This window comes from Desarmillaria tabescens (assembly GCF_030435595.1).
Source record: "Desarmillaria tabescens strain CCBAS 213 chromosome Unknown EV420scaffold_24, whole genome shotgun sequence".
Lineage (NCBI taxonomy): Eukaryota > Fungi > Basidiomycota > Agaricomycetes > Agaricales > Physalacriaceae > Desarmillaria > Desarmillaria tabescens.
In genome coordinates this window covers 217,193-244,833 of record NW_026848323.1, presented here as the reverse complement: position 1 = coordinate 244,833, position 27,641 = coordinate 217,193, and the positions used below count along the sequence as shown (strand labels likewise).

The 27,641-nt window shown below is 47.7% G+C and overlaps 9 protein-coding genes across 9 annotated transcripts; 6 read left to right on the top strand and 3 right to left on the bottom strand.

Moving 5' to 3' along the window:
* Positions 1-579: 579 nt before the first annotated feature.
* EV420DRAFT_1481111 (uncharacterized protein) lies at positions 580-1,011 on the bottom strand (the record flags this gene model as incomplete). The annotated part of the gene is made up of 3 exons (XM_060469738.1): positions 580-594; positions 627-725; positions 778-1,011. 3 exons carry the CDS (start codon positions 1,009-1,011, stop codon positions 580-582), a joined length of 348 nt encoding a protein of 115 aa, XP_060329164.1.
* Positions 1,012-1,957: 946 nt separating this feature from the next.
* Positions 1,958-6,429, top strand: EV420DRAFT_1552502 (uncharacterized protein). The gene is made up of 5 exons (XM_060473509.1): positions 1,958-2,488; positions 2,540-3,522; positions 3,639-4,897; positions 4,951-6,215; positions 6,270-6,429. The coding sequence occupies exons 1-5, from the start codon at positions 2,111-2,113 to the stop codon at positions 6,300-6,302; spliced, it is 3,918 nt and encodes a 1,305-aa protein (XP_060329163.1). The 5' UTR covers positions 1,958-2,110; the 3' UTR covers positions 6,303-6,429.
* Positions 6,430-6,655: 226 nt separating this feature from the next.
* Positions 6,656-11,112, top strand: EV420DRAFT_1692258 (uncharacterized protein; the record flags this gene model as incomplete). Its single annotated transcript, XM_060479362.1, has 14 exons — positions 6,656-7,173; positions 7,226-7,289; positions 7,341-7,446; positions 7,495-7,537; positions 7,612-7,666; positions 7,721-7,936; positions 8,006-8,024; positions 8,075-8,166; positions 8,218-8,297; positions 8,351-9,490; positions 9,547-9,659; positions 9,716-10,282; positions 10,331-10,462; positions 10,520-11,112. The coding sequence occupies 14 exons, from the start codon at positions 6,656-6,658 to the stop codon at positions 10,690-10,692; spliced, it is 3,318 nt and encodes a 1,105-aa protein (XP_060329162.1). The 3' UTR covers positions 10,693-11,112.
* Positions 10,850-12,506, top strand: EV420DRAFT_1644435 (uncharacterized protein; the record flags this gene model as incomplete). The annotated part of the gene is made up of 6 exons (XM_060477647.1): positions 10,850-10,931; positions 10,986-11,346; positions 11,403-11,463; positions 11,504-11,522; positions 11,576-11,679; positions 11,727-12,506. The coding sequence occupies 6 exons, from the start codon at positions 10,850-10,852 to the stop codon at positions 12,504-12,506; spliced, it is 1,407 nt and encodes a 468-aa protein (XP_060329161.1).
* A 43-nt stretch (positions 12,507-12,549) lies between these two features.
* Positions 12,550-13,949, top strand: EV420DRAFT_1765313 (uncharacterized protein; the record flags this gene model as incomplete). Its single annotated transcript, XM_060480820.1, has 6 exons — positions 12,550-12,978; positions 13,029-13,133; positions 13,195-13,359; positions 13,428-13,488; positions 13,541-13,695; positions 13,746-13,949. Exons 1-6 carry the CDS (start codon positions 12,802-12,804, stop codon positions 13,947-13,949), a joined length of 867 nt encoding a protein of 288 aa, XP_060329160.1. The 5' UTR covers positions 12,550-12,801.
* A 6,220-nt stretch (positions 13,950-20,169) lies between these two features.
* EV420DRAFT_1218264 (uncharacterized protein) lies at positions 20,170-20,331 on the bottom strand (the record flags this gene model as incomplete). Its single annotated transcript, XM_060466433.1, has 1 exon — positions 20,170-20,331. A coding segment is annotated over one exon (162 nt), but the record flags the coding sequence as incomplete, so codon positions are not given.
* Positions 20,332-20,568: 237 nt separating this feature from the next.
* On the bottom strand, positions 20,569-22,274 carry EV420DRAFT_554995 (uncharacterized protein). The gene is made up of 2 exons (XM_060482553.1): positions 22,202-22,274; positions 20,569-21,927 (listed from the first exon to the last, which is right to left on the bottom strand). The coding sequence occupies exon 2, from the start codon at positions 21,899-21,901 to the stop codon at positions 20,915-20,917; it is 987 nt and encodes a 328-aa protein (XP_060329158.1). The 5' UTR covers positions 21,902-21,927; positions 22,202-22,274; the 3' UTR covers positions 20,569-20,914.
* Positions 22,275-22,367: 93 nt separating this feature from the next.
* EV420DRAFT_1692246 (uncharacterized protein) lies at positions 22,368-23,924 on the top strand (the record flags this gene model as incomplete). The annotated part of the gene is made up of 5 exons (XM_060479361.1): positions 22,368-22,550; positions 22,604-22,704; positions 22,758-23,495; positions 23,546-23,732; positions 23,789-23,924. Exons 1-5 carry the CDS (start codon positions 22,486-22,488, stop codon positions 23,922-23,924), a joined length of 1,227 nt encoding a protein of 408 aa, XP_060329157.1. The 5' UTR covers positions 22,368-22,485.
* A 1,202-nt stretch (positions 23,925-25,126) lies between these two features.
* Positions 25,127-27,593, top strand: EV420DRAFT_1765311 (kinase-like protein). Its single transcript, XM_060480819.1, has 7 exons — positions 25,127-25,413; positions 25,487-26,013; positions 26,069-26,151; positions 26,668-26,821; positions 27,016-27,038; positions 27,091-27,262; positions 27,315-27,593. The coding sequence occupies exons 1-7, from the start codon at positions 25,175-25,177 to the stop codon at positions 27,503-27,505; spliced, it is 1,389 nt and encodes a 462-aa protein (XP_060329156.1). The 5' UTR covers positions 25,127-25,174; the 3' UTR covers positions 27,506-27,593.
* The last annotated feature ends 48 nt before the right edge of the window (positions 27,594-27,641 follow it).

Genomic DNA, 27,641 nt, shown 5'->3' with positions numbered 1-27,641 from the left:
TTTTCTCCTCAGGACTGACCGAGTTGACTATGCTGTATTCACAGCAGTCAAGGTGACAGATCATTCAGATCGTAGCAACATTATCTGACAGTGATACTTAGTGATATTTGGCGCCAACTGTACATATCACGAAATGTCAAAAATGAATTCTGATTGGACGAGATAAGAATAGTACAGAGTATAACCAACTCAGACGTAACAATTGTAGGCGGTCTAATCCAACATTGAATATAAAAATTTCGAGCCGAGTAACATTCAGCTACAGCCTGTGAAGTGGAATTGGAGTAGCTAGAATGACCCACAAATGCGTCCGCCATCTTTTTCAGCGCTTCTTGTAAAACCTGTTTACAATTAGCCTACTCGTCATGCGAATGATGATTCTTCCAGTGTCCCGGTCCTGGAACTCGAGTTATAGAAGCGAAAGTTCGTCCTTGACTGGCATCGACGATCGAGTCTTGAATTTCGCGCGACCTAAAGACGGTACGAGTGACTTCGTTGACGAGCAAAATCTTTATACACACATAAGATCGTTCCTGGTGCCATGGACAATATGAACCGGTACAACGCCGCAGAGTGTGTTTAGATTTCAAAGCGCTGTGAACAAGGTTTTGGCATCTTTTCAATACATTATATGCGGCATTTTTGTCCACCCATATGGCGCTCAAGGTGACTCCATCAGTCTTGTCGTGGTAGAACGCCGTCGGCAGCGGACGTAGACCGTGGTTCTGGAGAAATGATGAGTGGAGCTACAAGGCAAATCGATGGCCAGATACTCACTACGTAGATATCCAGTCCCTCCGGATCCCAACTTTTCCTGGGAAAATGCTTACCAAGCCAAGCCTTAGCAGCCTCACGGCTAGGCCAAATATCATGACGGTTGTTGATGGCAGCAAACGCCTTGGACACTGCAGTATGATGGGCCTCAGCGGATGGATGATGAATCGGGGTCTCAACGAGGACAAGACTATCGAACATGATATTGCCGGGAGGATTGAAATACGCCAATGCCATCACGTTGTCAACAGGCTACCATTTAGATAAAGTCATGGCTCAAGGTGATAGTCTTTACCAAGCCACAGTACCTGCAGAATAACCAATAAAAACGAATCTGTCCTTTCGACTATACTCCGGATTAGAATCTCCTAGAGGATCACGGAGAAGGATAACCAAGGCCTCAGCGTAGTTGAAAGGGCTCACACAATACCCCTCGGCGTTCTACGAGAATCTTCTCATTGAGGATAGCCACTTCCCCATGATTCTGGCAGTCTACTGTCCAGGCTTCGCGAATAGTATTTTGAGTGTCAAGCTTGAACAGATGGCTTATAGTGGGCTCCTACTGTTCCTTGTCTGAATGATATTCATATTTGTCATATTGTGATCACCGTAAGCTGAACTATGTATTACTCACAGAATCCTACACCGTGCGCAAAAATAAGCACGTAACCTGATTGGGTCTTCTGCAGAGCCGGATTTGTCTTCTTGTAGCGTTTCAGAATTGCCAGAGTGGAACCCCAGTCGTGTTTGTTTGAAGCCATTCTTTGTAGAAGCGCTTATATGGGGAAACTTCTGAGAGCCACCATCACGCGCCAGTAAATCAAACCTTGAACAAGGGAACTACGAGTCACTGAGTTTGGTGGAAGAGGTGAGAATAGGTGTCAGACGCGTAGAAACGGGAAATGCCCGGTTGAGTTCAAACTCAGCTATCGGTACTACATCATCGGGACTGGGAAATTTTGTATTTGGCGTCGAAGCTGATGGCATAGGAACCAAATAATGAACCCATCCTGCTGTACCACCCCCTCGACCACCATTCGCTTTCGTATTTCCTATTGGATGTCCCGAGGACCCATATTCTGCTAGTACACCTGTATTCGGTGTGAAATCTCGCGCTAATTTGCAAATTTCATGTGCGTCCGAAGTTAACAGAAAGCACCCGTCTGACCATTTTTCTTCTTCAGCCGCCCTTCGGCTCGACAATATTTCGCATATTCTACCAGGGTCTGGTACTCTGATAACATTCATTTCTCTCTTTATTATCCATTTTCTGCCATGCAACTCGAAACACGACGACCATCAGGTTCTGACACGTACGACTTGCGCGACCGAATCCATGCTGGCTGACAACGATCACATAGAGGCGCACGCTGAGGCGGCTAATTACATGGATGAAGAAGAACAGCACTCTGTGCTTGAAGACGACTCTGATGGCGAGGAACACTACGAAGACGACGACGTGTCGTCTGATCTGTCCATACCCAATGAAGCCATCGATTTCGATCTCGTATATGCATTCCACAGCTTCGCAGCGACGGTGGAAGGCCAGGCCAACGTCGTCAAGGGTGATAGCCTGTTTTTGATGGACGACAGCAACAGCTACTGGTGGCTGGTCCGTGTCTTGAAAACGCAAGAAGTGGGATACATTCCGGCGGAGAACATTGAGACGCCCTTTGAGAGGCTAGCAAGGCTCAACAAGCATCGTAATGTTGATGTGAGTATGATGAATTCTGCCTTCAGTACTCGTCTTACCAGTACCTTGTAGCTGGCTCAAGCAACCCCAGACGAAGAACTCGGCATGGCTCCCCAGGATCGTATCAATATTGAACCCCAGCAGGGTTCTAGCCAATCTCATTCACCTGTATTCAACACCACCCGTTCTCGCTCTCGTACTCGCAGTGTCTCTTTCCGTGCCGGCTATTATGTTCATCGCTACCCTCCTGCAGTCTGGCACGAAGAAGAGGAAGAGGAAGAGGATGTCGAGTGGGACGATACACCCTATGAAGGAGAAGATGCTGATCTAGCTGAGGAGGAGCATAGGAGAATGATGGGAGAGCATGCGGCGAGAGGAATTCGTATGCCGATGGAACCTGACGACGAAATGCAATGGGAGGATTCTGCCGCAGAGGAGATGAGAGCGCGACAGCTGGCGGCTCGCACAGATGCTCAAGCAGTAAGCCCCAGCGGTGTTGTCTCGACATCCTTGCAACCGGGAAATCTCCAGCAACAGTCTTCTCAACTGCAGCAGCTTCAAACACAGCAAGAACAAGCCACACGGACTCTCAGGTCACCGTCATCCCAGGAGCGTCTCGTTCAAAGTAGTCCTACCAGTTTGAAAAACCTTGATCCGGCCGAAGTCATCGAAACTCGAAAACTCACTGCTACACCTTCTATTGCCCGCGATTCCGATGAAACTTCAAAGCCCACCGGTGGACCAATGCTTCCTAGTGCCGTCATGCAGCAGAGGCAACAGGAGGAGGAAAGGAAGAGACTTCGGGAAGAAGAAGAAGAGGCCGCAAGGAAGAAACAGAAAGGTAAAGAAAGGATGGCACCGCCCATGAGCTCTGCGACTGTCTCCCAGGGGAAACCTTCACCGAATACCACATCTGGCGGCGGCAAATTGCGCAAAGAACGAACCGAGTCGGACGATGACGGGAAGGATAAGAAAAAGAAGGGCAGTATGTTCAGTATCTTTGGGAGGAAGAAGGACAAGAATGGCGGGAGCAGGGACAAGAATAGCCTGTCAAGGTTCAGTCGAAGGAGATGGACGGGCGTCTGAAGATTCAAGCAGATCTGGCCATCGACCCTCCGATTTGGCTGCTCCTCCCGCCACTAGTGCCATTCAGCAGCAGCAGCAGCAGCAGCAACAAGCAACAACAGCAACAGGCGCAACAACAGGCACAGGCGCAAGCAGCCAGGGATGCTGCTGAAACCAAGCGGCAACAACAGGAGCAACATTCGGCGGCAACCAGTTCTCCTCCTCAAGTATCACAGCTACGCCAACGCGATCAGCAGCAACAGGCGTTGTATCTGCAATATCTTAATCGCTCCCCATCTTCTCCGCCGGAAGCTCAGCCTTCTTACGGCCTCCAATCTGCCTCTGCTGTCATGCCACCCAGCTCGTACCACAGTCCCTCAGGGTCTGCTGGCTCTGCATCTGGTTTAGCTCCGCCAACGACGCGTCAACGACCCGGCTCTTTGATTCTTACGGCCTCGTCTATGGACGGTCAAGGCGTTCCCGACCTCAGCGTCATCCGCGTCTTCGCCGGCAAAAATCTCCAAACCGACGCCACTTTCAAAACCGTCCTGCTTAATTCATCCACTACTTCATCTGATCTGGTCAAACAGGCTATGCAGCGATTCAGATTACCTTCCGCTGAGAACGCGCAGGATTATTATCTGACCGTGAAGCAAATCGAAGGTTCGTCAGCGAAATTGCAGGATCAGGAGAAGCCTTTGGGTGTCTTTGAGACGCTCGTGGAGGCTGCGATGGAGATGCCAAAGGTCAAGAGGAGTAGTGTGGGGAGCATCAGCTCGATAACAAGCAATCTTTCGATGCACCCTGCAATCAAGAAACTTGCAATGAACGACTTTACGGATGATTCCGCCGTCAAATTCTATCTCAACAGGGCTGGTGGTGAGGAAGATAGCCTCGAGAACGAGGAAACTTTGCTGGCTGCCGACTCCTCGAACGATTCAGAAGTATTCTCCTCGCCTAAGCAGCAATATCTTACCGTGTCAACTGCTGGACCCAATGTCCCGCCGGAGAGGTTCAGCTCACCGTCGTACCGGTTCGCGTTGCAGCTTGTAATCTACCCTGACGACTTACCGGATGATATGGTGTTCGACCCTCAGACTGAGGCAATTGTGTTCAAGGAGACATTGAACCACCGTTCTCAGTCTGGCTCTGTGGTATCCCCTGGTATCACTCAACATCTGCGTCGCAAGGTCTTCGTGTTCCCGAAGAATGTCACTGTTGCAGAAGTCATTGAGCTTGGCTTGGAGAGGTTTGGTATCCTAGAGGGTGTAGTAGATGGTGGCGATGAGGTTGAGGATAAGTCGACCAAGAGAAGGAGTATTTCTCGTGTTCGCTATGGCCTTAGTGTCGATATTGGCAATCATGGTAAAGTTTCTCATTCGGTTTCATCAGATGGTGTTGAATTAATAATCTTCCAGAACGAGAATTGTCGCCGTCGAGCAGAATCATCGACGCATATCCCCGGCCGCCCAATTACCGTGCAGTGGAGCGCCGTTACCCAGATAACAAACGTCGCTCTATCGATTCGGCCCAGTTGTTGGGTAGCACAGATGACGTCGGAGAGGACGATCCTGTGTTCATCCTTCGCCGCGCGGTTTCCTATCGTACTTCCTCCTCTCGTCATCGGATGTCCGCGCCTCTTGATGAGATTGCACTACGCAATCTTCACCGCGAGTCTGCTTCCAGTGCTGGTTCTGAAGTCCCAACCACTGGCGCACCTTCGGAAGCAGTCAAACCGCTGCAACCTTCTCGTCAGGAGATCATCGAAGCTCAACGGCAAGCCAAACGCGCCAATCAAATGGCCATCGTTTCTGCGCAGACCAATTCCGTTAGGGGATTGGATCTTCTCTTGCCAGGAAACGCTGTCCTTCGTAGCTCTCGATATGATTCCAATGACAGGATGCGCTATTCGTATGTAGAGCCAGATGGTGAAACGTACGACATCAGCGATCTCGTAGAGGAGGAATTAAAGGGGAACGACCGAGCTCACCAGAACGATTTGTTGGAAGGTGTTCTGGACAACAGAGGCAACAAACTGGATCGTGTGTTGAACAAGATCAAGTCCGGAAAGTCTGGGCATCGACGCCAGCTTAGCAGCAGCAATAGCAGGACGCCATCTTTGCGATCGACATCGCCTTCCTCACAATATTCGTTGGACGATAACACTATTGAAGGCATTGCAACTCATTCGCGCTCAACGACGCCTGCTTCAGCGGGTCTAGTCTCGAGAACGCCGATTCCTGCTGTCAATCCATACGGACGTACGTCTCCTGAAGTACGTAGCAGGCCGGGGACAACGACACCCACTGCGAAGCCTACCTCTGCTCCAAATCGCCGGCAACCATCTATTGGTTCTGTAATGTCGGACCTCTCAGGCTACGTTACCGCACCTACTCCGCCTGCAATATACTCTAGATCACCCACTGATAGCGCCCATTCTGGTGGGACGGTACAGAAACCTCGTCCAATTCGTCGACCGTTCCTCCCAAAGGATGACTTTGGGGTGTCCAATATGCTGGCGGTAATAGAGTACAGAGCTTCCAAGTCGGCTGCTCCTCCCCTTCCGGCGTTGGATCCTGTCGACGAGATGCTTTTCGGGCGGCCCGTCGATGCTACTAGTTTACACCCAAAAATTCGGGAAATATATGCGAGTTCTTTCAAACAACTTGCGGAAATGGATAAGGTTCGTTTCTCGAGTATCTGGTGATTGCTGTTGCTCACGTATCCTGTTGTCTAGATTCTTGACGATCTTATGTCCCGGCATCATTGATCTTTTGCTTTCGGTTGTTATCTGTATAGAAGATACCCCTTACGTGTAGGCTATCTTGTGGAGTGTAATACCTATTATTCTTGGCTCTGGACTACTCAAGGTTTCTATATGAGTCGTGATGCACTCAGACGAAAATAGACGCGGCGTTGCGCTCCTGATTTGGTATTCCCGTCCTATGCCCGTTCTGTTTGTCCCATCTGAGGCACGATATCTGATGGTTACTAGGGAACGTGTTGGTACCGATCCTCCTGAACTCATCTTGATTCCGTATTGCCAAGTAAGGCACGGACATGGTCAGTTTGTCCGTCTTATGCGTATAAAAGGGGTACTCACTTATCCAACCTTCATCGATCATGCCTCAGACTATTGAAGCGCAAGCGTTTTTAGAACGTATTACCTCCGGGATCTCTCTTGATGAAGTCTTGAAGCCATCGCTCGACGATGAGGCAGAGCTTCGCCGTCTTTTCGCGACCGACAAAACCAACGAACGGCTCAACAACCCTTGCGTAGGACTCGTGAACGTATTCGATGCGCCGAAAGGCACCATTTCAGTAACGCGTGCAAGAGAAGTCAAGAACGCGGAGGATTTGACGGCAAAGTACATCATGCCACTCACCGAAGAGAATCGTCGACAGAGTGGTGATCCTTACATGGTCCCTGACATGGAGACGTTCAAGAAGAACTGGTCCATCTTTACCGAAGGCTCTCTCTCTCAGCTATTGGATTGGAGCAATGTCGTCGCAGCAGGTGGCTCTGTACTCGCTTCCTTAACACCCCTGCCAGAGTCTGCTACTGTATCCAAGTGTGCTACGAGGAAGTTCTACCATTCTAATGCAGTATCCGACTTCAGATGTGGATCTGTTTCTTTGGGGTGTGACACCCGAGGAGGCCTAAAGCAAAGATCATCAAGATTTATGAAGCAGTGCGGGACTCAGTTCCTTGGGATGTTACATGTATTCGGACGAAGCATACCAGTTTCCATCCATTGTACGTATGCAAGCATTCGTCTCCACCGTATCCTCCTGAATACACCCTCAGCCCAATACCCCTATCGTTCAGGTTCAAATTGTTCTTCGCTTATATAGCTCTCCCTCAGAAATCCTCACTGGATTTGATATTGATGCACCCTGTTGTGCTTATGATGGTAAGGTTTCCAGGTCAGCATTCTGACTTCCAGCTTAAACACCAGTAGGTGAACATGTTTGGGCCAACCCATGGGCAATCATTGCCATGATGTGACAGTGCAATACTGTGGATATGACTGTGACTGATCACCTTTGTATGAGGTTCGCTTGGCTAAATAGTCTAGTCATGATTTCGAGGTATATGTTCCCACTCTCAGGCATGAAGATATTGATCCAACAGTCAGTTTCTTAGTCTTTTACAATACATTTCTATCAGTATTGACAAACTTCCAGATTTTCGAACACTCAATCGCCCGAATACAGGGTCTCACTTGGCTATTGGTGCTTGAAAAGATAAAGGATGGCCAGACCCATGATTCATTCCTCCAATCTCGCCGTTCACTTTGTAGTCATCTGGACGCCAACCAGGGATACTACAGGAGAAAGCGCAAGTACAAGGAGGACCTCAAGAGCGTAGAGACTATTTCAGGACTGGAGAATGATTATGATGTTACCTCCCTGCATATTCCATATGGACCGGGATGGGATGCATGTTGAATTGACAAGCTCGCTTATCAGACAGATTTAGGCATGAACTGTGAGTGCGGAACCTCCACCATTATGAGATCTTACTCACTGGCACTTCAGCTACCTTTAATCCCAAAAATAAAGGAAGGCATCTCCATCGACATGCTGCTTTCTTTGGAACAGTCAATGAATGTCTCAATGACTGCTGTGAGGTGGGGCTCTTTCTGTCTCTGCTTCTACTGGAGTTCACAGTTCCTTAACAGTGCTGCCCCGATCCGATTGACGAGGATGAACGTGCTCTTCGGGAAGAAGAGGACAAGCAATACGTCCGAGGTCGTATTTCGTACGTTTTTTTATCGTTCCTCGCCTCATTACGCTTTATTCAGATTCATTCAGATTTATTGAAGAAGACCCAGGTCGTCAAAGCATGTCGGGAAGTTTTAATCCAATAGACGTAGGCGAATGGAGCGAACAAGTCTACATTGGACCCACTGACAAGTTCTTCGCCGCCATCGCCGCTGGTGACCGAGAAGCTGTTGCAAATCTACTCCAGGAACAAGGAATGGACGTCAACCGCCGAGATCATGTTGGACGCACAGCACTACATGTTGCAATCCTGTGCAAGGCAACTGATATCGCATGTGAACTCATCTCTGCTGGAGCAAGGATGTCCGCTCGATTAGTAGACGGGCGATCTGCTTTACATTTGGCCGCGCAGTACGACCTTCTTCCGGTATTAAAAAAACTGTTGGAATACAGCGCTAAAAATGAGACGGTGGTCAAGGAGGAGGAAGCTGACGAAGCTGTTGCTGCAGAAAGGCCGTCCTCTGAGGACGACTGGACCTCGGAAGACGACGGTGTAGTGTCGCTAGGCGACGAAGATGACGGCGGCGGCGAAGATAGTAATAGCGACAACGAAGACGGGGATAGCGGGGAGGAAGATGGCGACGAAATAGACGAACGTCAAAGTAGCAACCCCGTCAAAGAAGAACTCACGAATGCACTTGAAGAGGAGCAAAATACACCCGACGTCTTAGACGTCAATTCCCCTGACTGGGACTTGGATTTTACCCCTTTGGACTTTGCCATTCTCTTTGCTTCAGCAGATATGGTAGAAGCCCTCTTGGATGCTGGTGCCGACATCGCGAAATCGTCGAAAGCCCAATATCATGGCGCTCCTCCCTTGCATCCCCTCATCCTGACCATCTTGAGGGACGATGAAGACATAGCTTGCAACATTGCGGAGAGATTGCTAAAAGCAGGAGCCGTTTCTTCCACTGTAAATGACGGAATGCGCACCACATTCTATGAGGCCGTTGCTGCTGGAAGAACTAAACTAGTGTCGATCCTTCTTCAATTAGATCCCAAGGCCACCTCCGTCTTGAACTTCCCTTTCATTCAGTGGAATCAGGTTAAATTCCCGCTCTCAATTGTCCTTTCCCATAAAGACTATGCTACCTTGGCAGTTCTTCTTGCCCACGAAGCGAAGTTCAACTTCGCCGAAGAAGATATTTCTCAAGCGCAACTAGCGTTATCGTAAGTACTTTCTTTCTGAAAGCCAAGTAGATTCATTGGCTTACCATTAGTCTCAGACAAACAACTCGTCGACGAATATACAGCGCCGCCGAGACCTTCAAGAATGTCGTGGCACCAATCGAAATTGCACTGGCTGAGCGCGACGATATTCTTAAGTTTCTCATTGCCAGTTGGAGCTGAAGTGAACATTGGTACGAAACTGTTCTATCCAGCGTTACACGCAAGACAAGTACAGCCTGTTGGATTGGGTCCGTTTCGGGCAATCGTGGTTGAGCAAACAAATCCAAGCCATCGATGAATCAAATGAGGTGTCTGCTCAAGCTGAGACTCACAAAACTTGGTGCGGGTTCCGCGACCAACTGTTCGCGGACTTGAAACAGGCCGCTGTTGGATCCCATAGGAAGGATGGACGCGATGAAGAACGCTTTAACTACCTCAATGCCAAAGGTTATCTCGTTGACACGGAGTCCTTCTTGTTGTCTAGAGGTGCTAAGACCTGGAACGAGATATTTCCGAACAAGCCAATTACGAACAAAGACTCCGACTCAGATTCCTCGGAAAACTCAGCAGATAAAGAAAGATACTGCGAGTTATTAGCTACCTATTACCGACATGACTACATACCTGCAAGTTTGAATGCCTCGTATGATGATCTTTACGAGGCTTGCTTCAAAGGGGACAATGACAAAATACTGCAGCTCTGTCTACCCCCAGAAGGTTCTGAAATCACAAGCACGCTTCTTTCTATGTCTGTTTATGTCGTCAACCCAACGTCAAAATGGTCGGCTACTGGTGCACTTGACTAGCCTCTTTTTGTTTCTATCAGCTAACCAATAGCAGGATACACTCCCCTGTTTTCCGCCGTTATGGGACGCCATTGGGATACTGTTCAGCTAGTATACTCCATCGTTGGTGCCCAGTATCAGCCAAAAGAGAAAACGAAGAAGTTCAAGCCTCAAAGGATCGCCCTAGGTAACGTTCCTTTCTATGCTATTCTAGCTGATAACATCTAACGTTCAATTCCTTCAGAGGATGATGACTCTGATGTAGACTCTGATTATTCCGACGATACTGTTGATCAGGATGAGCCCATATTCATCGACGTCGCATCTCGACCCTCTGTTATCAAAAGCGAGATTTCACAAAAGGTGTTTTTAGAAACATCTGCAGAGCTTCCTCCAAACAGAGACGATAGCACATAATCAAATGGTCACAAAACACTCGTTGCATGGGCCATTGCAACAGACGACATGGAGGCTTTCACCCATTTCACGAAACTATACAGACTTGCGAAGGACGAGCCAATTGATGTCTATGACCGCATCCTGACCGAAATCGTCCAGTGTGATCAGTCCAGACATGCTCGATATGTGTATCCGTCGGAGTGGTCAAGGCATCTCTTTCGTTTCAGCTCATAGCGAGGAGGAGGAAGGATGTCATCGTATCGTAAACTGACAAGACTCGCGTCTACCTGGGCCTCAACGTTCATGGAAAGAAGAGGAAGGACCTTCGCTGAGGAAAGGCGATCCCAATGCTGTTGGACAAGAGGAAGACCTTATGCCCCTCCTTTGGTGGGCAGGCGTTGGCTGGCCACTGAAAGTGGTACAGTATCTAGGTAGCGATCGACCACTGGAAGCATACAAGTTTTATTCGATCAGTCATAACGATGAAAAGGCGATCAAGATCCGGCGCACACCGAACCTGGAGAATGTTCTTTACGAGTGGCTGGGATGGAAAACAAATGTGTTGGGCGAGTCACCGCTGACCGCTGCCATCCTCAGCAACAAGATTGAAATGATGAAGACGATGTTTGATTTGAAGTCCAAGCGTTTGGTAAAGTCTGTCGTTCAGGACAAGTAGGTATTTTTTCCGTTCAATAGCACAAAAAGACTGACAATCTTTCCATTTCTAGAATCAAGTTTACTGGATTCAATTTGTTGATGCTCGCTCTGGAAACGCGCTGTGGGGCAGATGTAGTTGATCTGTTGCTAGCCAGAGGGGTTGATCCTGTAGGCACTGATCAAATCCGGGCGTACGTGATCTTACCTTGAGCAATATGGATTGGCACCTTACGTCGACTTAAAGGTGGAACATATTCCATATTATGGCTTGAGCATCTCCTGAAGAAGCTGCCTCGCAACATTGTTGAGATGCTCTTGTGTCAGACGTCGAAGAAACGCGGAGACACGGTGAGTTTGTTCTATTTATGTAACGTCAGTCTTGACCACGATCACAGCCGCTCCATATAGCGATTAAGGGAGGATGCAAGAGAATCATTAAGCTTTTCGTCGACTATACAGCAGCTAACATTCTCCACCGTGACATTGACGGCATCAACCCACTCCACACCGTAGTGAAGGCTGGTTTTCCAGGAATTGCAAAACTAATCATCGAGGCGTCTCCTGACGAGGCCCTTTACACTGAAAACGGCGTTGGAGAGACTCCTCTTGAAATCGCTTCATTGGAATACCTCGCCTGGAAGATGACATATAATGGGAATCAATGTTCAGTCGCTAGTCCCGAACTAGGCGACAATGTAGACATGGTCCTGCGTCGCGTACCTGCCACACTTGCCGAGGACCTGCTTAAATTACGCTCGACGATGGCGGACCTTGTGCTAACAGGGAAGCTAACGCCCGGCACGTTATTGGCTGATGAACTCGACAAATTTGCCTCTCTCTTGGAGACGAAGCTGATGGAAGTTTCCAAGACTGCAAAAAAGACGGAAGACGACATTAACCAAGTCGAAGGCATTGATAGATATGCGACCTTTGAAAAGGTCATAGCGGCTGTGATAAAGCGGCCTGGAAAGCGCAAGCTCGTGCATCTCCTTGACGTTCAGAGGTCTGTGCAAAGTAGCCTTGCTAAATCCAGGAAACTGGATGAGGTTTCGCAATCGCTTCGTGGTGTAGACGAATTGGAACCTGAGGTAGATACAGCGCGAAACGAGCGGAAGAACAGCCTGGTCATGAGAGTGTTGGGATGGAATGTGGAGCAGCGGGACTGGGAAGATTAAGGTTTAGACATCAATGTTCTGACATTCTATTACTAAATACAACGGCTGTTCCATTTCCAGCAAAGAAGAAAAAATCGTTCCGGATTTTGCCTGTTCTATATCCCGACTTTTTCCAGTGGCGTGATGTCCTGACTGGGGAACTGACCCGAGCCTTCGCGTCTTTTTTTTCGGGAAATATGCCATCTAATAGGGAGAGTCCTGAGGCCAGCGCAGCAGCAGATGATAAAAACATTCATGAACAAGGTGCGCCAGCATTTTTCCCTTCTGCTGGCTGTGTCATCACTGTCATGTAAATATGGAATCCATAGGGATGGAGCCTAGGCAGGAAGAAAACGAGAGAACGAGTTTGAAGAGAGTAAGGACGAGAAACTCGACAACAAAGTCTCTCGACAAAGACGAGAAAAAGAAAAGGAAGACACGAAAAAGAGATTTGAGCCTTTTACCTATGATGCCACTCGACATTTTATTCACGGTAAGTCTAATCCTTCCTTGCCATCTCCAACTAACTTGAAATCTTCGCAGATCTGCAGTGTGCTTACTCCTCGCGACCTCATCAACTTATCGCGAGTTGACAGAAACTTTTGTCACACATTGACAGCTCACAATGTGTCATTCGTTTGGAAGGCGGTGAGGGAAGCTGAAAAAGGAATCGAACCGCCGCGTGGGGTTTCTGAATACCGATGGGTAGTTCTCTTGTTTGGGATTTCAGCGTGCGATGTATGTCATGGTTTTATTTCTTACACGGAGTCTCAACTGGTTCGCGCCCATCAGCTCTGCAACGCAAAGAATATACCTGTGGGCTGGAAGTATTGTCGTCGCATTTGCAGGTACTGCCTCAAGTCGCAGTTACTTTGTTCTCCTTCGTAGCCCACTATACACTGGCAGAGCTAATCAATTCTTAGCTCGATTTGCACGAGCAAGGTTGCCAAGAAATTTCCTGGTATCGATGCCGCCATTCTGGATATGGTTCCTGTCACCTATCGTAAAGTCATTGTCTATTCTCCACCTGATTAGTATTGAATTTAGTCTGATAGCGTCTTATGGCTCGCTCCCTTACTATTGGATCCCAGCTATCCAAGAGATTCAAGAGAAAATTCGAAACATTGAAGCAACTGGCAAACCTGGAGCCTCCGACCGTGTAGCTGAGTTTTGCAAAGAACGGAAGCAAGAGTTCGAAGATATGCTGGAGGTATGTGCCTGAGACTGAGTTTCTCCCTTATCTGACTTGCTCTTCTCCAGGACAACAGTCGATGTGAGAGTTGGGCTCGCCGTTATGTCCGAAAGCAAACTGAAGAATCGATGCAACTGAAAGAGAAGAGTTTTTTTTTGTATCCTAAGTCGTACTTTGTGTACCGTATCCTGCACGTAAACATATGTCCGGATATCCCATTCTTCTTTGTCCCTGCTTCGTATTTCCTTCTGCTTGAGTTGAACCTCAACTAGCGAACGTAATATCATTCCTTGCAGGTTTTACCTGCGTCCATCTGATCTCGGCTTGCGGGGATGGATGTTGGTCGCTTTTTCCCCTTTTTGTCATCATCCTCTTGTTCCTTTCCATCATGGTCTATCATCATCTGCTTAGGGCTTCGCACCGTACCGTATACGGTATACGGCCGTATAGCCACGGTACAGTGACGGGCGACGGCTGATCCGTAACCGTACCGTCAATGCTCTTAGAACTAGGTTGACGGTACGGTACGGGTATATAGACGGCCGTGCCGGTCATCAATACGGCCGTTGAATAATACATACCTGATATTTGGGGCTTCGGAGCAGCTCCAGGTCCTGCCATGGGCACATCGTCATCTGCATCGTGATAAAAATTGAATTTCGAGGGGGATTTCAAGTTTCCATTGGCATCGAGGGCACACTGATCTGTCATGATGCTCAGAATGTGGTTGTAAGTCTGCGAAAAAAGGACCATTATATACTCTTTCGTGAACTCCTCTGGCTTAAAATTCAGCAGTATTTGACAGGTGCACAGGCCAGCGAGGGGCAAATTATTGCGCAATATGTGTGGGTAGTCAAACTCAAAAGGATGAAACAGTAGTAGAATAGAGGCAGCAGAAGCAGGAAATAGAAGGTATTCTATGCTGGTAAGGGTTAGAGCTTGAGTAGAGCGAGTGAAAGAAGATCGGGTGGTAGCGCTGAAGAGCTTGCAGTGCCAGCACATCGTGGTACGATGTTAAGTGTATGGCAAACACGCGTACAGTGTGATCTGATGATGGTTATTTTTAGATACATACACGGCCGTCGATTACCGTATGACAGCCGTGTTTATACGGTTGCTAACGGTATACGGGATGTCCGTATACCGTCCGTCTCTGGGCAAGTTATTTTGGCAGATGGAACGGGCACGGTACCCGTATGATGGCACCCGTATAACCGTACTATACGGTGATGGTGCGAAGCCCTACATCCGCTATCTCTACCTCTGGGAACCTCCCGAATACTTGTTCGAATTGCCTTGTATCGTTGAGATAGTTAATGAGGTGTGGTAGGTTCGCCCTCTTTGTCAGGATGTGCCTTATTGACAGTCTTGTTGGTGAGACTCCGATTGCCCTTGCTAATGTTTCGCGCTGATTGCTGTAACCAGGGCATCACATTAAGTAGTGATGGACCGACTCGTTGGGGTATGAACATCTTGGGCATGCAGGAGAGTCGACGCGATGAATGTTGAATAGATGGCGGTGGAGTCCGATGTGTCCGGTACGCAGTTGCATCAATATACTGGTGATTTTTCGTGGTAGGGAGGTGGCCAGGCTCCTGTACCGACATGCAACTTGCTGGGCAGGCACTGGATTGATTTTCCGAAACCTGGAGTAGCGGAATGACTTCCTCCAGGCTCGGTCAGCTTTGACTTTCTGCCATGCATAGAATTCCCGGAGTATCGACGTTTTGTTGTGAGGTATCGGTTTGCGGAGTGGTGCTGGTAGATCTTTTGCTTCACTTCTGTTGCCTCGTGCCACCGCCTTCGCCTCTTCATCTGCCGCTTCGTTCCCTGCAATCCCTTGATGTCCAGGTACCCATTGAATCTTGAGCGTCATGTCTGGATGGCGCCGTAGGACTATATCGACTCGTTTATGGAATAGGTCAAGGATGTGGTGTGATGGTGCTGGTCTTGCTAGCTTGGTCGCCAAGATCGCCGCTGTGTTGTCGATGCTGATGCTTGTGCTGTTGACATTCCTCATGCTCCGTAGCGGTTCGAGGCATAGCGTAAGTGCTAATCCTTCTCCATCATACACCTCGTGTTCCTTTGCTGTTCCCACTTTCAGCCTCACCATCTTTTCTCTCTGCCCATTCCTATACACCACTGCTGCTGCTCCTATGCTGCCATTGATTCCCGAACCATCTCCATATGCCTGTACTTCGCTATCATCATTTCTGTCCATCGCCATTGCCTCTTGCATTGATTACGCCATTTCCACCTTTATTCTTGATTCCCAATTCGGTGGATATCGAACTGCCTGAATGGTCTCCATATTGTCTGGCTGTATGCCAAACTCCCTCATCAGCTCGTGAATTGGACTTCTGTGTCTTTTTGTCCTCCTTTTTGCTGCTCTGCATACCGTCTTGTGGAGCGGATGTCCCAGTGGTAAGCAGGCCATACATGCCAGTGCTCTGTGTCGATATACGTCGACCTGTCCCTGCATAGGTAGCAAGTTGGCATGTATATCTAGAGTGTCGCCTGCTGTTGTGCAAATAGCCCCCATGATCAAAATTGCCGCTTTCCTCTGGATCGTTGCCAAGCTGTTTACTGTCTTGATGCTGCTTTTGCCATCTTTCCTCTTCCTCGTTGCTTTTATCTGTGGGTTCAAGAATATGTCAGCAGCATATAGGATACGTGGGATCGCTATTGCGATATAGGTTAGCCTCATGCATTCTCTGGATACTCCTGAGCTAACTCTTGCAAGTCGCCGGAATTGCACAATCCAATCATCCCCTTTTTCGATCGCCACTGCTCCTTGCTCCTTCCATCGCAGTCCTGCATCAATGTGCACTCCTAGAAATTTTGCTGATGGTTGTGGGTGTATCAGATGTTGACCGATTTGTATTGGGCCTCCCATGTCTGGTTCACGCTGTCCGCCAGGTATCCCTGGTGTTGTGGTATTTCGGGTTTTTCTTGTGAAGTCAACTAGCTGAAACTTCGCTACTCCATATTCACAGTTGTGCTCCTTCGCCCAGTCGAGTACTCTGTCGTTTCATTCCATGATGTTCTTGATTGCCTGATGGGTCTCCTGAAACGTCTTGCCATATATGAGGATTGCTTTGTCATCTATAAATAGAAAGCATTGTTCGCTATCCTGGAGCCTTTGCAGGACGCTTGAGTTGTATATGATGTATAGCACCTGTGAGAGTGGGTCTCCCTGATCTAGCCCATTAGTCACATTGAAGATGGCTGACTTGAAGTCGTCAAAGCTCAGGACTGTTCTCCTTCCGGCTAGTCTCCATCGCAGCCATTCTGTGTATTGCGCTGGTATTCCCAGCATCAACATCTCGTGGAGAAGCATATCCACATCCACGCTGGGGAATGCCCCTTTGACATCGAGGAATAGAACGGATACTACTACGTTACCTTTCCTCCATTGGTCTTTGATATTGGATACCATTAGGTGAATGGAGTCAGTAGTGCATCTACCGGGGCGTCCTCCAAAGTGTCGGTCAGGTAGGATGCCCTTATATTCACACCATCCTACAAGGTCCTGGTTCATCGTTGCGTGAAGACCTCACCCCCACCCATTCAATAGTATGATGGGCCTATACGCATTGGGATCCTCAGTCTGGTTTTCCCGGTTTGCGCAAGATGATTGTGTTTGTTTCGCTGAACATGTCTGGGTATTCCTCCAATGTGAATGTTGCTCGATATACTGGTCCTATATGTGGAGCGAGTAGGTCAGCGCAATGGTTTAGTATGCAGTTAGGTACTGTTCCAGATTTTGTCGCCTTGAGCGGTTTCATACGGCGGAAGGCTCGTTCTATCTGCCCATCTGTGATGAGCTGGAATTCCCATGCTGGTGGAGGGTATTGAATGTTGCTTGGCACTGCCGACGTTGTAGGCTTGGGTGGGAAGAAGGCTGCTTGAAAGATGCTTCCCTTCTCCTTGTTATCTCGTATCCTCTTCGGGTGTTGTCCTGCTGCCTTTACCGTGAGATCTGGGACTCTCGTTCTTCCCCCATCTGATGTTGGTTGGGATATAAATTGACTGATCTCCCAGATGTTACCTGATCCCGCATTCTCCAGCCATGCCATCCAGCATGCTGTTTTTGCCACCTCAATGGCCATGGTATATTGATTGCGTAGCCTTCATCGTTCCTCATGAATTGGATGTTCTGGTACCGATCTGAATCCGTATGCTTTTTTCTGCACCCTGCGTAGCTGTTGGTGTAGTTCTGTGAGTTCTCCATTCCACCATCGTTTCATATATGGACTCGGTTTGGTCCATGGAATGCATGCGTCAATCACGTCTTGGACTGCATCATTGATGTTCTTGAGTGTGGTGTGCATTTGTTCGCTGTTCGTGATTTCGCATGGGATGGGGAGTGTATCGAGTTGATCTCGGAGGGTATTGTAGAATTTTTCCCAGTCTACCTTGCAGAAATTTCACCGTGGTTCAAAATCGTTGTGTAGTGGGGAGATGTCGATGATGGAGATGATTGGAAAATGGTCTGTTCGTGGTGGTTGAGCTGCGTGATCGACTGTGCATTTGATGAAACTTGACAGTAGCTTGTCTGAGCAGAAAACGTTATCGACCCAGGTATAGTTACCTGTCGAGAATGCTCGTAGTGTTGGTATATACACTGACTGACAAAAATAAAGAAACACGTGGTTTTTTTGATTGGAGTCGCAATAGCTCCTCAACGCTGCAATATTTTTTCAGACTTTCAGTGAGAGAAATGTAGCTTAATTGATGTAGTTTATTGTTAGAAAAAGAATGAGGTACATACATGAAAAAAATGATGAGATATAAATATGTTAGCCGAGAGTGTCATTTTTAGCAGTGTAAGTAAAATGAGAAAACAAGATAATTGACCTGACGAAAAGTCCAACAACCTAATATCTAGTATGCCTGCCCTTTGCCAATATCAAGGACCTCACCCGTGATGGGATACTATCATATAACGCATTGCAATACTCTTTTCCAAGTGCAGCCCACTCCTCCTGCAGAATGGCAAATAATGCGGCAGTCGTTGTCGGGTGACGTGGTCTGTTGTTCAGACGATGTTCAAGAGTAGCCCAAGCATTCTCTATGATGTTTTGGTTGGGGCTGTTTGGTGGCCAGTCCATTACAGAGATGTTTTGGTTGGTGAGCCACTTTTTCATAAGCCGAGCTGTGTGCTTGGGGTCATTATCCTGCTGAAAAAGGACATCGTCGACTGAGAGTTCATAGTCCTGGAGGGTGCCGAGAAGTCCTTCATTAAGTATCTGGCAGTACTGGACAGCATTCATAGTGCCTTCCACCAAAATCAGCCGTCCGAAGCCCAAACTCGTCATGCATCCCCAGACCATCACCCCCCCGCCTCCATGCTTCAACCGGGGCAACACGTTATGCACATCTAGTGCCTCACCAGGACCCCTACGACACCACTGCACTCCGTCTGACCCAAAGAAGTTGAATTTGGACTCATCTGAGTAGAGCACAGTATCCCATTTTTCTGCTCCCCATTCTGCATGTGCCTCTGCCCACACCCTTCGCTTTCTAACATGAGCCTTTGTGAGCATTGGTACCTTCCACCTCTTGTAACCCTTCAGGCCCTCATCTGAAAGCCTGCGCTGCACAGTGCGCTCCGAAAGATGGTCGAAATACCCCCGTTGAATGTCGACCGCTGTCCGGCAGTCGTGACTATGGATTTTTCGCACGGCAAATTTAATATCTGCATCATCCATCTTGCGTGGGCGGTCTCGCCCTTTGATGCGAGCATAGTAGTTCTCCTTCCCTTCATATTTGTGGCCAGTTTTGCAGATGGTAGAGCGTGAACATCCAATGACATTGCTGATTTCAGTGCAGGTGTGGCCTTCATTGAGGAGAGTGCAAATACAGGCTTCTTTCGTAGGGGTAATAGGCACATTTGGTTTGCAAGGAGGAGGTGAATACATGATAGGAATTTCAGTGCAATCGGCCCAGGTGGTGGTTCAGATTCAAGTTGGTTCCGACGTTGATGTGATGCCATTACATCATCAAAATTGGCATGTGGTTTCACAGCCCTCTTACTTTGCTCACTGACTGGTATTTTTGCCTCATTCTTTTCATAATATTAAACTACAGATATCAAGCTACATTACACTCACTGGAAGTCCAAAAAAATATCGCAGCATTGAGGAGCTATTGCGACTCCGATCAAAAAAACCATGTGTTTCTTTATTTTTGTCGGTCAGTGTATGCTGGTAATGCCATCTTCAGTTGGTGCTTTCCTACAATCATTAGTAGGTGTTCTGCTCTTTCGAGCGCTTGATCTGTAAATAGATGTGAGTTGCGTGGTTCATCCCAGAGTGGATGGTGTGCATTCCAGTCTCCTGCAGCATATGATGCGGTAGTGGTTTCCCCCGCATATCTCGTCGGCATGCTTTGTATGTGCACATGAGCTTGTCTATGAGATCCCATGCTGCCACAGAGCCACCATCACTGTATATATTGATGATTACCATGGTTTCTTCTGGTGATCTGTAATTCGATAGCAATAGCATCCTGAGTGTCCAGTGGGATGCTGGACCAGGCATTGGTGGTGATTGATCTGTTGACAAGGATGACTACTCTTGTCTTGGTCGGGTCGCAACTGTGGTTAGTTGGGTATACTGTTATCCATCCCTGGGTTGCTCTGGATTTCCCAGTGTTTGCCGATATATGGTTCTTGTATGAGGACAAGGTCAGTCCTTCTTGTCTACTTGATTGATGAGACAGGAGTGGGCCGACAGTGACTTGTTCACATTGAGCTGGTATATTCGTAGCTTTGCATCCATTCTGATATCTGTGGTGGTGTCAGTCATAGGTCTACCAGTGGGGAGCTGCCCAGTTGGGCTCTATTATCGTCATCCATAATTTCCTTCTCGAGGTTGGCCTCATCATCGCTTGCATAGGATCTTGCTTGCAATGGGGCTCTACTGGTTGTTTGCTGACTCGCCATCATGTATTGATGAAGGGATGCTTGCTGGTATCTGTTACTCTCTAGTGGTGTCTGGTTAGGGTTATACCTTTTGCTTTGGGCTTGTTTTGTGCTACTGCCGTTTCGTCGATCCCTAGTTGGATGAGATGAGACCATGACACTGCCAAGAGATGTGGTTGTGGCCCCACTCTGCGTGTTTGGCTTCCCCATGCTCTTTGTTACATTCTTTTGCGGCCTGGAGTCCTCAGTGCGCTGTTGTACATCATTGGAAGCCCATGTGCATGGGTTCTCAGTCACGAAGTATCTGTATCATGACTCAGGGTACCGGCTTCGTATTAGGTCTGTGGCTCTAATGAAAGATGGGCAGTTAATCCGGTCTATGGCCCCATGGCCATTCACTTTGCAGTTAACACAATGAAACTTTTTGCAGTCAGAGACTGTACAGTCTTTGGTAGCATGTCCTCCAGCACATTGCCCACATTTTGTTGTGTTTGGGCAGTCTCGTGCATCATGATTGCACGGTAACATAGAGCAGTTCACGCACCTGGTTGCATCTGGTAATTCCTTCCTAGCTTGGAGTTCCTTCCCTTCGATGAAGATGCCCCCACGGATGGCTATGTTGGCTTGTTCTCGTGAATCAAACCCTATCATGATGTGGGCTTCCCTCTGCCCTTCGTGATGATGCTCTGCTGGCTTAAGAAATCTTATGCCTCGATTAGTGCCTGCCTTGAGTCCCGAACTTTCTTTGATGCTTTGCCAAGTCACTGTGTCCCCGATATCAATTGTTGTTGGTGCAAATGGCACAATCATGTTGTGCAGCTGTAGGCTGGCCACTGTCTCCAGTCCAGCTGCCTGTTGAACAGCTTTGATGGTGTTGGGTTCACGTAGCCATGCTGCCGCTTTGTCGGTGTTGAAGGTATATGCAATGCCGCCGTTCACCAGCTTCTGTGCTCCCACCACCTTGTACTCTTCTGGTATACAGATTGGTGTTCCAGTTTCTCCTGCAGATGCTGTGAGTAATGCTTCATTCATCCGTTCCACCATCTCCTTCTCTGTTGTCTCCTTCATCCTGTTCCTCGCTACATCACTTGTCGGTTTGATTATGACACGCCGGTTTGCAATTCTGGCCTTCGCGATGGTGTCGGCATGCTTGGGATCCATTCTTGGGCCTTGTAGTCTGCCGGTGGCCTCAGCATATGAGAGTTGGTGAGGCTGGGTGTTCGTTGAGTTGTTACTAGGAGACATTGATTCCTTGCTATTGCGGATGTCGTTGATGGCTGCTTGTATGGTGGTCATGTCCCTTTTGATGTCTTGGATGCTCCCTGTAGTGTTTAGTTCATTCGATGTGTTTAGTTCAGCTGTTTTTCTTATTGCATTCACTGATTCTTGCAAGCTGCGAAAATTTTCGCTCATGAGGTGCGCAAGTGCTGTCGCATCTTGTATTGCCCTGTATTCCCCAATGTCCATCCATGCCTCCATCATATCTACTAAATTAACCATGGTGCAGTACTGCTTCTCGTTGACCGTCTTCTTTGGCCTCAGTTCTTCCACGACAATGTGTTGCAAGACAGCTGTGATGTCAGATATGGCACTCACCGACGTGCCATCTATTCGTACTGTTGTGGTTTTCCCATAGTCTTTGATTACTTTTTCCGCCGCTGTCTCGAACCTCTTTGTGTGTCCGCATTGAGCTTCTGTGTTGCGCATCGATGTTGGCATGTGGTTATGTGTGGTTCCGGGTGTTCCGGGTGGTTCCGCTGGTGCAGACATTGTTGATTTTGTTGATTTTTTTTTTCTTGCTGGCGATGATACAGAAAGTATATACGCGTATTCTATCCTTGCTAGCCCTTCCGATTCCCTTCGAGCGGTGTTAGTGAACCATGGGAAAAATCAGATGTGGTGGCAGTAACAGATCAAGAGGCGTCCAAGAGAAGAGATTTTCAAAGTAGGTTTACTCAATCGTGAAGATACTGTTCCTTTTAAAGCCCTCCAACATAGGATAAAAGAGCATCTTCTAGAGTTGGGCTATACCGAGCAAGACGTTAGAGGTATTAAATATAATCAATCTGCGGACCGAGACAATGAGCTCACCTCAAGAGGTATGCGCGTTTCTTGACACCTATAGCACCTGTTCTCAATGACGTTTCAATAGGTTGGAACATGATACGCTCAGGTCTCGAGGCAAAAATTCAGCAAAATTGCGTTCAGCAAGCCAAAGTGGAATGTAGAGCAACCCTATATAAGCGTGCTAACATTGTTAAAGGTCTCCTCAAAACATACAAGCAAAACTTTCTGCCTATAATTTGGCAGGATATGCCTCCATATATAGATGTTTGCATGTTCCCCATGTTCAAGGCGATCTTGAACCATCCCACGGAGGACAATGTCATGGAGGACAGTTTCGCTGATGCCATGAATGAGCTCCCAGATCTCATTGCTGATTGGCAGCAGCGCAGGGAGGCTGATTTATGGACAGCAGTCACGACACATTTTCAGCCTGCAGACGGCATTGATCCCTTGAAGCTAGCAATAGCAGTCTTCTCCTGCAAAAGCAAAGAGTGTCCCGGCCACTTCACGAACACAGATATCTGGCAGCACCAGTGTCCTTCTCATGGTTCATCGAATAATACATGGTATTCCAGTGTCTCAGAGATCCAGAACGCCAGTGATCTGTATAAGAATTTGGGGTACTGGGAACTCTCCTTTGATACTATGCGATCTGCCAAAGTTGCTGATGTAGTATGCCTTGCCTCCCGTGACCCAGCCACAACTACTGCGGAGGAGATGGATGTCTTGGATTTCCGATTCGTCACTCTAGACTGCCGTGTTCAAGAGTATGCTTCAGTCGGGGGAAATGTCACTTTGCATGGGCGTCCTGTCCTTTCATGGCGTGAATGCATGAGTGTCTATGCTTGATTTGGTTCTAAGGGTGCTGATCAGAGCTACTATTCAAGGCCTGGGGCCTGGGTGAAGTTCATTTACTCATGCCGGAGGACAAAGCCAAGAAGCAACATGTTCTCCGAAGACCGTGGAGGCAGAAATATAGTGTTTTTTGCTGTCAGCATTGTTCGGATAATCTCGACAATCCAAAGTCATATGAGGAGGTTACTGGGCATGCTCGAGACATGTACGTATCCTTTCAATCCTCATCTTTTCCATTCTACTCCTTACAGAATGTCTTAGGCATGGTATCGACACTCCCAAGATTAACCACGACTTGTTCCTGACTCCTGGTGCAGAGCTGCTCGAGGAGCTGCCATTGTACATACTGGAATTTGAAAAGCCAAGAACTTCTTGGCCATCGTACTTCAATTACTAATATTCAAAGTAGATGTTCCTGTGTAGATTTCAAGCAGTACTTTCCGTAGCTTGGAAGTTGAGATGAGATATAAGTGAGATATTTATACTAGTATGAATTTCGTAAAGCTGCGCGAAAGGCAACACCCAGTGCACCATTTTCTTTGTTGTCCCTTTTGTTATCCTACTTCCTCCGCTAATACAGCTTTGGAGTCTACGAGACTATTCCTTGTTCCTGAAGAGCATCTCAGCTGGCTTATCATTTCATATTTCATGGCCGAAGCGTCAACAAGAGAAAGGTCGTGATAGTCCAGAAAGAGAGCAAAGTAAATATTAAAATAATTGATGACTAATCATTGGTAATGTGACTTGTTTACTCATATGGGTCCAAACTTCTAAGTTCTTGATTTATCACTGAACCCCCCGGCACAGTCATTGGTCAGGACACATTTTTTCTTTGCCAAGGGGGTCCTAATAATGAATTAAAAGACAGTGGGTCGATTAAATAATTTCGTGCACCGACGATGGACCTACCTACCTTCACGTGACATTTATGATGTCATTATGCTAAATTTGGGTATCTTTCGACTCAATTTGGTGAATATTTTGCCTGAAATAGCCGTGATATTAATATTGAAAGTGTTTTGAACATAATCTGTACGCTATCAAGTCTAAATCATGGCTGTGCTCTAATGGGATGTCATAATGTCACCATGTCCAGTCAGCAGGGCCACTTTGCAATGGCATTGACTGAGTGTTGGTATCGCTAGGTATGATGCCCTAAGGTAAGTAGCACACTCAGTAGCATATATTGTATCATGTATGCTCTAAAATTTACCCTTGAAGTCCATTTTTAGACCCCCAAAGTGGTGGTCAACTTTTTTTTTTCGTGACATCCGGCTGGACCTACCTACCTACCCGGTGTGCCGGGCCGGAATTCCGGTACCCCCTTGTTCTTTGCACCCATCGATATCCAATGCGCATTCCACAAGAAAAGTATGCAAGATGCTACATGTATACTGTTGGAAAATGGGGTATCGGTTCGTTCCCAGTGTCACATGCATGGTAGCAAGCCAATAGTATTGCGCTTGGCTGAGCTCTGCAAATGCATGAGGATCTACCCTAAAGTACCTACTTTTATACTAAACGTACTTTTACTAGAATGTTCCATGCTTTTTCTATGACTTCTACCTTAATAAGCAAACTCCGCATGATGCCGGATTGCCAAATCCCAACATATACTTACCTCGTGGCTAAACACAAATCGCTAGGATGACCCCTATCTCTATCCATGCTGAAGCGTCCAATAAACATACTTCGGTCGGTCTTAATGGAGAAGTCTATGTTGACTTAACCTTTGCCTCAGAGCCACTTGGCCTGCCAGGTCAGGAAGGCTACGGCTGGCCTCAGCTTGACTTCGATGAAGCTATTGGCCCAGAAAACCGTTATGTTATTTGCAGAAAACTTGGCTGGGGCATGTCTTCAAGTACATGGCTTGCCCGAGACAAAATGTATGTGTTTAAAGTTACTAGCAGGCTGTAGGTTCCTCGATAAAAATTTGACATACATATTTCTATCCTCTAGGGATAACTCCTATGTTGCCCTCAAAATCCTTAATGGCTTTCACACCGAACTTGTCGAACGCGGCCGCGTTTGGGAACTTGAAGCTCTGCAGCGGATATCATCATCCCCGTTGATGCATTGTCTGCAGCTCATGTCGCACTTCACCCTTCCCGGAAAGGGCACTGCAGGACAACACCTCTGCCTAGTCACCAAAGTTCTCGGTGGGGATGTAAAGTCGCTGTTCGAAAAGCATGGTATCTTTCCTTTCCCTCTCGCTAAACGCATCATTCTACACTTGCTTCGCGGAATTGCCCATGCACACAGCCGCGGTGTCATGCACACCGATCTGAAGCACAACAACATTTTTTTCGATACTCCAATATCCATGGATGACTTTGACAAGCTTCTCATGTCTGACCCGCCTCGTCGACATGTACCCGAAGCTTCTCACGATGGATTGGTAGAGGCCACTGTCTCACAGCCGCTTCCTATCCCTACTCTGCAAGAGGCCATGCAGCGAACTTTTGTAGTTGCCGACTTTGGCCACGGTAAGTCCAAAAATACCTATGTCGCTTCCTAGTCATTTCTCAGTTATTCTTACAGCCCAGCTCATCGAAAACCACACTGAAAATAAAATTTCCCCTCCGCTGCTTTGTCCTCCTGAAATAATCATTGGAGGACCATGGGTAAGGCTTCGCACCATTACCGTATAGTACGGTTATACGGGTGCCGTTGTATGGGTACCATACCCGTTCCGTCTGGCGAAATAATTTGCCCAGAGACGGACGGTATACGGACATCCCGTATCCTGTTAGCAACTGTATAAACACGGCCATCATACGGTAATCGACGGCCATGTATGTATCTAAAAATAACCGTCATCAGATCACGCTGCACGCGTGGTTGCCATACACTTAACATTGTACCACGATGTGCTGGCACCGCAAGCTCTTCAATGCTACCACCCGATCTTTTTTCACTCGCTCTACTCAAGCTCTAATCCTTACCAGCATAGAATACTTTCTATTTCCTGCTTCTGCTGCTTCTATTCTACTCCCGTTTCATCCTCTGACTACAAGCACATGTTGTGCAATAATTTGGCCTCCGCTGGTCTGTGCACCTTTCAAATACGGCTGAATTTAAGCCAGAGAAGTTCACGAAAGACTATCTACTATATAATGGTCCTGTCCTTTTTTTCGCAGACTTACGACCACATTCTGGGCATCATGACAGATCAGTGCACCCTCGATGCCAACGGAAACTTGAAATCCTCCTCGAAAGTCAATGTTTATCACGATGCAGATGACGACGTGCCCATGGAAGGACCTGAAGCTGCTCCGAAGCCTGAAATATCAGGTATGTATTATTCAACGGCCGTATTGACGACCGGCACGGCCGTCTATATACCCGTACCGTACCATCAACCTAGTTCTAAGAGCCTTGACGGTACGGTATATGGACCAGCTGTCGCCCGTCACTGTACCGTGGCTATACGGCCGTATACCGTATACGGGACGGTGCGAAGCCCTAACCATGGGATGCCAAGGTAGACATATGGACATTTGGATGCTTGGTACGTGCTTTCATCCTCCGCTGTTTGTCATGTCGATGAACACATGTCAAAGATCTTTGAGCTCATCACCGGTCGTGCTCTCTTCAAGTATGAGCTTGATCCCAAACTCAACCTAGATGAGCCAAATCATATCCTATATCAGATGCTATGCTACACATGCAAAGACATTCGAGCACAACAGCTCATGGTCAGCGCTTTGGCTGACCAATTCTTTGATACAAACTGTAAGTGTGCACTCCCAGTGTTGTCCCTCATCCTTCACTCAATGCTACGCAGGTAATCTCAAAGCTATACCGAGACTCATGGATTACCCTTTCGAGATATCCATTAGGAGTTACAAAGTCATCGAGGAGGCGGATGTGCTTTCCACAGCTGCTCTGATGCTCAGGTGTTTGCGCCTAGATCCTGCACAACGTGCCAGTGCCGATGAGTTGCTTTCTGATCCGTGGTTCAATGGGGTTGAGTAGAGGTGAAACGACTTGCAGCGATTCATGCGAAGAAGTGTCTGGTGTATCTAGGAGCTATTTATCAAATGAGATGTTATCAGAATGGTGATTAGTCTGAAGGGAATAGCAAGACGCAGTGAAAGAAAGCCCGTCTTGA